The following is a 13,000-nucleotide window of genomic DNA, read 5'->3' on the forward strand; positions in this document are numbered from 1 at the left end:
AAATCAAAACATTCACGAATGATCCAGCACATGATGAAAGCCATGATGCCATGGTACCTGGAGGTCCAAATGAGCATCACTTGGATAAAATCCATGAATGGAATGATAGAAACCCTCAACAGTGTCCAGGTAGTCATGCTGTATCACTGCTTTGGAGACCATGACATGAACTCACTCTCATCCCAAACCTTCATTGTGATAAAACCTAAATCTCACTTCATGATGACATAAACACACCTGGAAATGCATTCACTCACCTTTCTAGTCCATTTCATTTATCATTTTTGAACCATTGCATCATATACTGCACCTTTACCATCAATCGTGACATGTAACAAGGTCTCAACTCAAGGCTTATACTTGAATAGTGACAACCCCCCCCCCCCCCCCCAAACAGTATATTTTAAACATTAAAACTTTTATAATAAGTTTATGATAAACCACACCTGTAAAAAATAAACGACCTCCAGATCCTGGAATGCTGCGTCCATCATAGATTTTCCTTGACGTAGATCCTCCATCTGCTGCTCCAGTTTCTCCCTCTGCTTCCCAAGAAGAGAAAGCTTCTCCATTTTCCTCTTGTTGATTTCACTCTTCATCAGATCCACAGATTCATTCACAAATTGGCACACCAACCTCCGCTTCTCCTCCAAACTGTCCTCAGCATTTCTGCTGGAGTTCTGGGAGGAATCATTGTTTGATTATTCAAAAATCAATAAGAAACTTTCAGAGAAAATGTAGAAATTAACAAAAGGTATAATGGATTATGGCTGATAAGATCAGATCACTGGTACCAGGAGTGGGTTTTGAAGGTAAAATGAAGTGGGCACTCTTATCTGAAAATATTTTTGAGTGCAGGAATCCAATAGGAAATTTCAACATCCAATAAGTCCGAAATAACATTTCAGGGTTGCAATTTATTTATTTTCAAAATTGATGCACATGGAGGATAAAAGTGAAACTAGAAAATATAATTCAAAGCAAATGTGTTGATGGATATGCCTCTGTCCATGTTAGATGTAAACTCGCTGTTACGTTTCATCTCAAAGGTTGAATAAACAAGACCGAAAGTCTATCAGTGGCATCGCCGGGCTTATTTGATACTTTAGTTGAAGAGGATAATATGACCTCGGTGGGGATACCAGTTAGCAAATAATGTAGGTATTATATAATTTTTTGCATTGAGACACTGCTTTGTTTATTTTATGTTTCGAGTTACAATGAACCAACCATATACCGCTTCAATCTAGAAACTTTGCAATAACGACAAAAGGATTGCAGTGTTACGATTATATTTACTATATTATTAGTATTAATGCTATTATTATTATTATTAAGAAAACAATACTGCTGTATAACCACCGTTTAGAGTCCATTTTTCCCCGCAATAATAATATTATAATAATCTTACTATAATTCACCAAATGTCCATACGTCCGTTCGAAGGTAACGCAAAAACGGCTGAACCGATCGCAACAAAATTTTGGGTGGGAAATCCTGGAACCCCTTGGAGTAAAATAGGCTATATTGTTTTTCGAATTTTTTCCCAATTTTCCAGTTTTTTCAAACATGATGGAATAATATTTACCGATATGAACAGTGATGTAGCTTTTGTTGAAATTCTACGAAACAGGAGAGAGTAGATTGACTCCTGACGAACTCTTCCTATATAAACATGTGGTTCCAAATTAACTTGGCAGCGTGTGAAAAGCGACTGAGAAACAGGTGAAGCGGCCGCTTCTGTGTTAGATTCGGCACGCACCCTTCACACATAAACGTGCGACTGAGAAAGATGTGTAGCGGCCACTTCCGTTTTGCAGAATTCAATCTTTTTTTCAAAATGGGTGCCATGTACTGTTTAGATTTTGAAGATTTGCGTGTGATATGATTTAACGGATGTTTATATGAATCGTTTAAAATTTTGAAAAGCCTTCAATTTCTGATATTTTGCCTTTTCATTTGGGCTTCCCAATTGAAACCCCACCCTTAGGGCGGGTCCCGTTGCTAGTAATAACAATGCAATAATATAAGCCAAAAGCCTAAATTACAGTCAATTTACAAATACTGCATTTTGATAACAATAATAAAATCAGATGCAGCAAGGTGCACACAGTCCATGCTGGCATGGGAGGCAGGGTGCACCTCGCCGGCACCGACACCATCAGAGGATCGGTCACTGCATAACCAAGTAGGCCTCAGAGGCAGAACCCAGCACTGAACCCTCCAATGCAGGGAGCTCAAGGTGTCTGGACATTCATGATGAATTCATATTGAACCATTGGAACTCCAACGTTTGCTAAATTTAAATATGAATTAAAATAAACTAAAAATAAAACTGCAAAACGTTTCAATGATATATTTGGCCTGAACGAAATTGGAGTCAAAATGTGTGATGAGTTAGCCACGTACCGCTGTAATGACGACAGACGTAATCACTTCACCTTTTCATGTGACCAGACCCTCAGCTCTGATTGGTATACGTTTGAGGGGACGTACATACATACATACGGACAGACAAACACTGTTCTATACGGCTTTACTCTATGGGCTACGCCATAAAAATTAAAAGTCACAGAAGGGAGAGGGAGAAAGAGAAGAAGACAGAGAAGGAGAAGAGTAACAACATTTGATGTTTGTAACTCGACTCATGGTCTGTAAAATGAGACTTTCACCTGTTGAACCCAAAAATACCATCAGTTTATATTTTGAATTTCAATCCGTACTTGTGCCAAGTTTGGTGAAAACCCCATGAGTGGTTCTCCAGTTATCGTTGGAAAAAAAACAAAAAAAACATTGATAACTGACGCACACATGGAAGGAAGAAAGGACAGCAGGAAGGACATCATCGTACATCCCTTCACAAAACAACGATGACTTATTGGTGATTCCCACCTCTGTTTGCGCTTCCTCTTCCTGAACATGCCGTAGTTGGGATGCAACGCTCTCCATTGACTGTAACACTTGAGGATACTTTGCAGCCAAAACACCCTGCACAGAATAAAGAAACAACAGAAGTGAAGAATCGTGAACCGGTGGTGGATTAAAAAGGAACACCCTGCACAAAGTTATATAAATACTAGCAGAGGGAACCACACCTTGTGTGGAAGGAATTTAGAAGATACAAGATGATTTGTAATACGGGCTAACACCGTGTGGTGCTATACGATACACATTTACATCGAGAGAATTGGGATCTTCCCCCCCACCCCCGCCCCCCCCCCCCACCCCGAAACCCCTAACCTGTAGGTTTGAAAATGTTTTCTTGCATCTCCATTTGCCAAGAGGATTTGTATGCAATATTATGGGGTTACTACCGGTTGGGCCGATTCTTTTGGTGGACAAACAGACAGAAAATACAACTATATATAGAGATGGAATATACATTTGTGATAAGGAGCACAGTTAATTTGATGGGAATTTTATTAAAATTTTTAAATCATCTCTTCTCTTTAACTCTAGAGCTGTACGAGAAAAAGTCCCAGGATGACATTAATCACTAAAACTGTTTCTCAGCTGTCTTGACAGTAGATGGCTGGGGAGGTTGCCGTGGGGGACTGACGGTTATTTCCCCATGCCCCATTCTGCAGATGGAATTTGAAAAATACGATATATTAAAATTATATGAAAGAGAGAAGACGGATCAGCGACATTACCTCATGTTAAACAGAAGCAAAACCCCCTTTTCAGCCTCTTACAGGGGACAGATCCGGATGAGGAGCACAATCCCATTAGACCTTACTGACGCGTTCCCGGGGTGAGCACCCCTGGGGACGGATAGCCGATTTAGCTTTTACTCCAAGGCGTTCAATCTAATGGCGGTGTGAATACGTGCGGGGGAGGGATAAGGGCAGTGATGGGTAACAAAGCTCTTACCTTCATGGGTCCCACTGGACGTCTTTGAACCTGTCATAATCAACTCAAACCCGACACGGAATTATAATGCAAAAATACAGGCTTTATTGAAAGAAATGTCGGTAACAAAATAATGCACGGTAAAACTAAAATTCTAATTGAGGGACCCTCCCTACGGACTCGTATACAGACAAGAGGAATGATAAAATACCAAGAGAAAAAGACCACAGTGTGGTCACCAGCTGCGACGTGTAGAATCATGAGGATATCCGTTGCAATAACGCACGCATGCGCGTTGTGTATCATGTATGCGCATGTGCTGTTCAAAAAGGTACCCCAACATCAACAACAACAAGAACAAGAACAACAACAACGCAGTCCTCTCATGGAGCTGCTCGTCGCAGCTAAAAATAACTAATGTTTCTGCCAGCACTCAGCTCTGGTCTCCACGAGCACTTTGGGAGCTTGGTGGTCATCGAAGCTTGAAGGCACCCCATGGGAAGCACACAAGATGGCGGTGACACCGCACCCTTCGTAGCCACCGGTGCGAGGCAAGCAGATAGCACGACCTCCTTCGCTCGCTCGGGGCCCCTTCTGCATCCGAAGAACAACACAGCTGTCAAAAACTCCTCCCTTTCACTTGCAAAGCTCCCAAAAGGCACCTAAAAAGCTTTCACCGATCTCCTCACAGGCGACCACACAGGTAAAACGTGACCGCCTATGACCAAAGCCAGGACCAAGAGAGGGACAAATGTCTGGACCCCGTTCTTTCGTTCTCAAGGTTGATGTCATCGCGATGACATCTCTGCCTGCTCCCATCAGCGAGTCCCTCTCATCACTCGACAATACCAGACCAATCACTGCTCTTCAGGGTGTGGCCTCACGGACCTGCCTGCGTGATGTTGTGATGTGGCAGTTGACAGCGCCAGTGGTATTGTTTAATGTCCTGTTCTGGTTGGTTTTCATTTACTGTTTATATTAGGTGTAGCGTATGTTTTTAGTGTGTCATGAGGAACATGGATGGACTGAAGGAAAATATGAACAAGTGGAAGGAATGTATGGAGACAAAAGGTCTGAAGGTGAATATCGGAAAGACGAAGGTGATGGCAAGTGGTAAAGCATGTGGTGAGGTGGAAAGAACTGGGAAGTGGCCCTGTGCTGTGTGTAGGAAGGGTGTCGGAGTGAACTCCATTCAATGTACAATGTGCGCTGAGTGGGTTCATCAAAAATGTGGTGGTCTGAGAGGGTCATTAACCAGTGTGGCAGCTACATTCAAATGTAAGGTGTGCACAGAGGGAGCTGCAGATGGAGGAAATTTTGATTTGGATCTTGGAGATGGCGTGAAGCTGGAAGGTGTGAAAAGATTTTGCTACCTCGGAGACATGCTGAATGGAGAAGGTGGATCAGACTCGGCAACGGTTGCTCGAGTGAGATGTGCATGGAAGAAGTTTCAGGAACTGAGTGGCGTGCTGATGATGAGGGGAGTGTCGTTGATGCTGAAGGGAAAGGTGTATACTGCATGTGTGAGAAGTGTTGTGATTTATGGGAGCGAGACATGGGCAATGAACGTAGAGCAGCAACGAAGGTTGGAAAGGGTGGAAATGCGAATGGTTCGATGGATGCGCGGAGTATCGTTGAGAGAGAGGAAGACAAATGATGAATTGGGAAAATGATGGGAATAGAGCCTGTGATTGATGCTGTGAAGAGGAACAGGTTGAGATGGTTTGGTCATGTGTTGAGGAAGGATGAAAGTGACTGGTTGAGAAGAGTGATGGAAATGAATGTAGAAGGAAGTAGAGGACGGGGAAGACCGAGAAAGACTTGGCTAAAGATGGTGGAAGAAGAAATGCGGGCAAGGGGGTTAACAAGGAGAGATGCAGAAAATAGCACAAAATGGAGAAGATCATCATGGGGACCGCAAGGCGAACCCCCACTCTCGTAGGGAAAATGGCCTTTAAAATGCATGTTGTTGTGTGTTGGAATAGGAACATCTTCTTCATTGCGACATACGGAGCATGGTAATCTATACAAGTCTACCTGGCCCTATGGTATTTCATTGCCCTGTGGTATGGCATTTCTAGATAACCCTATAAACATAACATTAATTTCCAGGGCCTACTTGCTGGAACCTTTCCAGTGGATACATTTAATGCTCCGGATATGCAGTTTAACCACAGGACAGGCTTATTTGAGATTCTAGCAACAGGCCCTGATGCGTTGTACCAAATTTGGTCCATAATGGTTTAGGTAGTTTTGGAGATGGTTTCGTGAAATTGATGGATTTGGGAGGGGCCCATGGCCCCCTTTCCAGGTGAGATTTCCCATAAGGAGCACAACCTATGGTTAAGGGCATGGTCCCGATGCCTCTTGGCAAGTTTGGTCGGGATCTGTCTCATGATTTCTGAGATGATTTTTAAATAAAATACCAATATTTAAGTCAGAACCTTTTTACCTCCTTTAAAGGGGCACTCATACAGATGATGAGCACAATGGGTGGGACCTTGCTGGCCTGATAAATCGTTACAAATTAGATCCATAATTGGTCGGGTAGTTTGTGAGGAGATATTTTAGTCAAATGTTGATGGACGTACATATATACACAGGGACGGACGGCTGGGCAACTGGACACATTCTATGAGCTTATTTCACGGAAATAACCAAAATAGTATGGATATAATACATACAATAACTATTTTTTTCACTGATTTCCTCACCTTCAGTTCAGCATGAGCAATCTCCAAAGCAACAACGTCGTGGTCCCGATGTTGTCCACCTGTGCACGTGAGGCACATCAAGCTCCCATCATCCTTACAATAGAGTTGGATTGGCTTTCTGTGCTCAATGCATCTTAGTTCCTCAATCTTCACTCCAGAATCCACCAGTTTGTGCCCTTTCTGTTGATGAGGCTTCAGGTGTTTCTCACAGCAGAGGATCCCACAAGGTACACACCTCTTGGCTGCCTCTCGATTACAAACCTCACAGAAACTCTCACTGCCCCCTGATTTCATTCCTTCCTTAACATTCACATCACCATGTTCTGTAACTCGTACCTCCAATCCAAACTTTCCCTTTTTCAACTTCATATTTTCTACCAAGTTGGCAATGATCACATTCTTCTTGAGCTTTGGTTTTTGTGGAAAAATCTCACGGCAATTTGGACAAACACAACCTGTCTCTTCTTCCCTGTTCTCCCAGGATTTCTCGATACACACACGACAAAATGAGTGGCCACATGGCAAACAAATGGGCTCCTTGTAGAGTTCAAAGCACACTGGGCATGTGAGTTCATTCAAAATAACTCCAATATCAGAAGAAGAAGAAGAAGAAGAAGAAGCAGAAGAAGAAGAAGAAGAAGAAGCAGAAGAAGAAGCCATTTCCTTGGGGTGAGAGAAGAGTGCGAAGCAGGGTTGAATTGAAACCTGCAAATGGAGATTGAAAATTAGAAATATCTGAGTAATGGAAGAGGAAGTATATGTATATATATATATATATGTAAATAATTAATGTTGCATGCTGAAATTACAACGCTCTCATTCCAATATGGAATGTGTTGACAAATTTCTCCTGTTACCGCTAATCTTCCCCAGAGAGTCTTATTTATTGAACTGCATTATTTATTGCAAATAATTTGTTGGATGTAGTCGATAACTTTGTATTTACTGTAATCCTGTGTGTTGTGTTGAATGGGTGAATCCATCATTTGATGGGATTTTCCTTGAGTATTCACATAAAGAACAATCCCCGAGATTTAACATTCGGAATAATCATTCAGGGTATTAAATGAAATGACAAACTGGATAAGAAGATCATCAGAAGGTGCACTCGATCATCACAAACAGGTAACACAACAGAGTGCCAGGTGTCTCATGACAATGTACTAGTGTCGACAAACACATAAACAGAGATTATAATGACATTTCATGAGTGAAACATCTGATCCATCACTCATTGGGAGTTTTCGTAAAACGAAGTTTGAAAGGTTCACCTGGTATCATCACTTCCGGTTCCAGTCTCTGAGCTGTGGATGTGCGATTTTCACCTCTACCAACTTCCTCAAAGATAAGTCTTTCCCGGTCGTTTTTGTTGTTTGTTTTGGTGTATAACTAGTATAACTAGCATAACTAGTATAACTAGTCCCACTCCTCCCTCCGGGTCTGCAAAACAGGTGTTCACCACCATCTCTTATCTTCCCCCATCCGAAACCTTGATCTTTTCTACCCCCGTTAACCTTCCTCAAACCCACCTCCTTCAAATTCCGTGTTTTTTTTCCCCTAAAATCCCTTGTAGAGTCCATCTTTTTTATCCCATGTACGTTTACTGGATTCAAACCTTTCACCGATTCAAACGTTTACCGGATTCGAACCATTAACCGATTCAAACGTGTACCGGATTCGAACCATTAACCGATTGAAACGTTTACCGGATTCGAACCTTTAACCGATTCAAACGTTTACCGGATTCGAACCATTACCCAATTCAACCATTTACCGGATTTGAACCATTGACCGATTCAAACGTTTACCCGATTCGAACCTTTAACCGATTCAAACGTTTACCGGATTTGAACCTTTAACCTATTCAAACGTTTACCGGATTTGAACCTTTAACCGATTCAAACGTTTACCGAAATCGAACCTTTAACAGATTCAAACATTTACGGATTCGAATCTTTAACCGGTTCAAACGTGTACGGAATTCGAACCTTTAACCAATTCAAACGTTTACCGGATTCGAACCTTTAACCGATTCAAACGTTTGCGTGATTCGAACCTTTAACCGATTCAAACGTTTACCGGATTCGAACCATTAACCGATTCAAACGTTTACCGGATTCAAACCATTAACCGATTCAAACGTTTACCGGATTCGAACCTTTAACTGATTCGAACCTTTACCCGATTCGAACCTTTAACTGATTCGAACCTTTACCCGATTCGAACCTTTACCCGATTCGAACCTTTACCGGATTGGAACCTTTAACGGATTCAAGCCTTCAACAGATTCAAACATTTATTGGATTCGAACCGTTGACCGATTCAAACGTTTACCGGATTCGAACCTTTAACCGATTCGAACCTTTACCGGATTGGAACCTTTAACAGATTCAAACCTTCAACAGATTCAAACGTTTCTTAGATTCGAAACGTTAACTGATTCAAACGTTTACCGGATTCGAACCTTTAACGTCGCACCCAGCCCTCCCTCTCTCTTCCACAAATCTCCCGATATTCTTGTTTTCCACTGTTATTGTACTTCCCCTCACCCCCCTCTCGCTCCCTTTATTTTTTGTTCCATATGTTAGCATGTTTACATGAGCCTCGACTTGGTATAAAAATAAAATCGTCCGTGTCCCACACCAGCGTCTCCACCATGTTTCGTCCGTGTCCCACACCCAGCGTCTCCACCATGTTTCGTCCGTGTCCCACACCCAGCGTCTCCACCATGTTTCGTCCGTGTCCCACACCCAGCGTCTCCACCATGTTTCGTCCGTGTCCGTCCACAACTCTTTCAGATATCTTGTTCACAAATAGATAAACAGACATGAAAACAAAACCTCCATCGATCTAACGGTGATGAAACTAATGAACCTGCACCTCTGTCTGCCTCTCACTCCCGAAAACTGACATCATCCTGCCGAAACCACACGGATCTTCCCGATCGCACTCTCCACACACTCCTTCATTACCAGAGTGAAACAAACACGATCATTGGTCAACATTTCTCATTAATAACTTGATAACTCCTTAACCCGGGTACGAGTACGGACACGTTACCTCTCCTGCTGATGAAGATTTTGAATCGCGTAAAAACTTCCGCGAACTGATGTCATAGGGGGTGGAGCCTCGTTCAGTGACGTCATGAACACGTGATGACGCAGACTCGTAGAATGAACGTGTGATCTCCCGCACATTCGAGTCTCCCAGCAGGTCACGTGATTATTTTAATAACATAAGCTGGATTTTTCAACTTGTTTTTCACCCTCAGTTTATTTTCTTGTGAATGAATAACCGAATGAGGGAACATTCCGCGGGGGTTTAAACCCTTTCATGTGATAACATTTATTTTAAAACCGTTATCTCTGATTATCCCGTTTAATAAACAATCTCGTTCTCATCTCGTTATCATTTATCAAAACAAACATCATTCCTGAATCCCGATCCACGGATTTCTCCGATCGATGTTCGAGGAGGAGGAGGAGGAGGAGGAGGAGGAGGAGGAGGAGGAGTTGGAGAACGGGAGGAGGAGAAGGGGAGGAGGAGAGGAGGAGAGTGGAGGAGGGGAGGGGGAGGGGAGAGGGGAGGGGGGAGGGGTGAGGGGAGGGGGGAGGGGGGAGGCGAGAGGGGAGGGGGGAGGGGAGGGGGGAAGGGAGGGGGGAAGGGGAGGAGGGGAAGGGAGGGGGGAAGGGGAGGAGGGGAGGGGAGTGGAGGGGAGTGGAGGGGAGTGGAGGGGGGGAGGAGGGGAGGGGAGGAGGGGAGGAGAGGAGGCGAGGGGAGGAGGGGAGGGGAGGAGGAGAGGAGGGGAGTAGGGGAGGAGGGGAGGAGGGGAGGAGGAGAGGAGTGGAAGGGGAGGAGGGGAGTGGAGGGGAGTGGAGGGGAGTGGAGGGGGGAGGAGGGGAGGGGAGGAGGGGAGGAGAGGAGGCGAGGGGAGGAGGAGAGGAGGGGAGGTTTTTGGTGTTCGGGGTATTTTTGGTGTTCGGGGTATTTTTGGTGTTCGGGGTATTTTTGGTGTTTGGGGTCTTTTGGGTCTTCTGGGTCTTTTTGGTGTTCGGGGTCTTTTTGGTGTTTAGGGTCTATTGGGTCTTCTGGGTATTTTTGGTGTTCGGGATCTTCAGGGACTTTTCAGTCTTTTGGGTCTTTGGGGTATTTTGGGTCTTCAGAGTCATTGGGGTCTTCTGGGTCCTTCTGGGTCCTCTTTGTCGTTTGGATCCTTGAGGTTGTATGGGTCTTTTGGTTCCTCGGGGTCTTTTGGATCCTCGAGGGCTTTTGGATCCTCGGGGTCTTTTGGATCCTCGGGGTCTTTTGGGTCTTTTGGGTCCATTGTGTCGACAGGGTCTTTTTCAGTCTTTTTTTTTTTTTTTTTTTTTTTGTATACTGAATCGAGGCTCGTGAAAGAGCTGACAAGAGCGAGGGAAAGACAGCACAGGGGGACCACGAGGGAAAGACAGCACAGGGGACCGCGAGGGAAAGACAGTACAGGGGGACCACGAGGGAAAGACAGCACAGGGGGACCACGACGGAAAGACAGCACAGGGGGACCACGACGGAAAGACAGCACAGGGGGACCTCTACGGAAAGACAGCACAGGGGGACCACGACGGAAAGACAGCACAGGGGGACCGCGAGGGAAAGACAGCACAGGGGGACCATGAGGGAAAGACAGCACAGGGGACCGTGAGGGAAAGACAGCACAGGGGGACCGCGAGGGAAAGACAGCACAGGGGGACCGCGAGGGAAAGACAGCACAGGGGGACCGCGAGGGAAAGACAGCACAGGGGGACCGCGAGGGAAAGACAGCACAGGGGGACCGCGAGGGAAAGACAGCACAGGGGGACCGCGAGGGAAAGACAGCACAGGGGACCGCGAGGGAAAGACAGCACAGGGGGACCGTGAGGTAAAGACAGCACAGGGGGACCACAAGGGAAAGACAGCACAGGGGGACCACGAGGGAAAGAGTACTGGGGGACCACGAGGGAAAGACAGCACAGGGGGACTGCGAGGGAAAGACAGCACAGGGGGACCACGAGGGAAAGACAGCACAGGGGGACCACGAGGGAAAGACAGCACAGGGGGACCGCGAGGGAAAGACAGCACAGGGGGACCACGAGGGAAAGACAGCACAGGGGGACCATGAGGGAAAGACAGCACAGGGGGACCACGACGAAAAGACCAAGTCTATATTTTGGGTGTTTAACAGTCTATAGGGTATTTTGGGTCTTCAGGTATTTTGGGTCTTCAGGTATTTTGGGTGTTTGGGTCTTTTGGGTCTTCCCAAAATTTTGGGTCTAAGGGTATTTTGGGTCTATTGGGTCTTTTCAGTCTTTTGGATCTTCAGAGTCCTTGGGGTATTTTGGGTCCTCTTTCTCATTTGGGTCCATGGGGTTGTTTGGGTGCTTGGGGTCTTTTGGGTTCTCAGTATTTTAGTTCTTTTAACCGGTTAACACATTCGTGTTAAAAGATATCCCATTTAACCCCCCCTTAAATTCCCTCCAAAAGCACTAATCAAAGCCTTTAAAGCCGACCGTTATGAAGGGGGACAGACAAACATCTCGTTTTTTCATTTCTGTTTCTCACAATCCTATCTCTCTTTTATTCACACACACACACACACACACACACACACACACACACACACACACACACACACACACACACACACACACACACACACACACACACACACACACACACACACGTACAGTATCGGTTGTTCCTAAACTTAAATAGAAATAATTTAAAGGATTGTTGTGAATGATGTTAATTTCTCAACATCCCATATTCAACTTTATTTAAATTCTAAACCTCAAAACATAGTTTCCTTACCTAAAGCAAGAACGGCAACCCGGAAGCAACTGACTAGTTTCCCGACTGCATGGATCATCAGCTGGGCACCGTTCTTCCTCGTGGTTTCAATCCTTTCAACCCAGGACCTCTCCAAACGGCGGATCCACAACCTCGATCATGGATCCACATCAATAGATGGTACACCAGTAGATCCACAACCTCAGTTGCGTCCAGGCAGTCAGTCAACCCATCAATGCACCAACATATTGCATCGCACATTTGTTGCAGGTCAAAAGGTAAACTATATTTGAGGTTGTAGCGACCCATGGGTCCCCCCAAAGCTCGATACCAGCGACAGAATCGCCTTGCCCCAGCCGGTGACATAACCGGCGGGGACACCACGGCACCGCGGTTATAATTACTTGCACCTGTCGGTCACGTGACCACCAAAGCGTGCCCGGCGGGCGAACAGCTGTGCCGACGTTATAATTACTTGCACCTGGCGGTCACATGACCACCAAAGCGTGCCTCGCCTGAGACGCGTGGCTTTGGTTGAAAAGCATGCTTTTTGGTTTGATATATTCATGCGAACCCGATAAACGGGCTTTCAGAGTTCCCGAGTTGAGTTTACAATAAATATCTTCTCG

The 13,000-nt window shown here is 45.0% G+C and overlaps 1 protein-coding gene across 1 annotated transcript in view; it reads right to left on the reverse strand.

Moving 5' to 3' along the window:
* LOC137418207 (E3 ubiquitin/ISG15 ligase TRIM25-like) overlaps nt 1-9,685 on the reverse strand; it is a 55,909-nt gene extending 46,224 nt beyond the window's left edge. The window contains exons 1-4 of the mRNA XM_078770655.1: nt 9,627-9,685; nt 6,567-7,271; nt 2,893-2,988; nt 447-680 (exon numbers count right to left, since the gene is read on the reverse strand). Coding sequence (XP_078626781.1) covers nt 447-680; nt 2,893-2,988; nt 6,567-7,226 — 990 coding nt within the window. The 5' untranslated portion in view covers nt 7,227-7,271; nt 9,627-9,685. The remainder of the gene's footprint in view (nt 1-446; nt 681-2,892; nt 2,989-6,566; nt 7,272-9,626) is intronic.
* Nucleotides 9,686-13,000: the final 3,315 nt, after the last annotated feature.

Source organism: Myxine glutinosa, chromosome 1 (assembly GCF_964187855.1).
Source record: "Myxine glutinosa chromosome 1, kmMyxGlut1.1, whole genome shotgun sequence".
NCBI lineage: Eukaryota > Metazoa > Chordata > Myxini > Myxiniformes > Myxinidae > Myxine > Myxine glutinosa.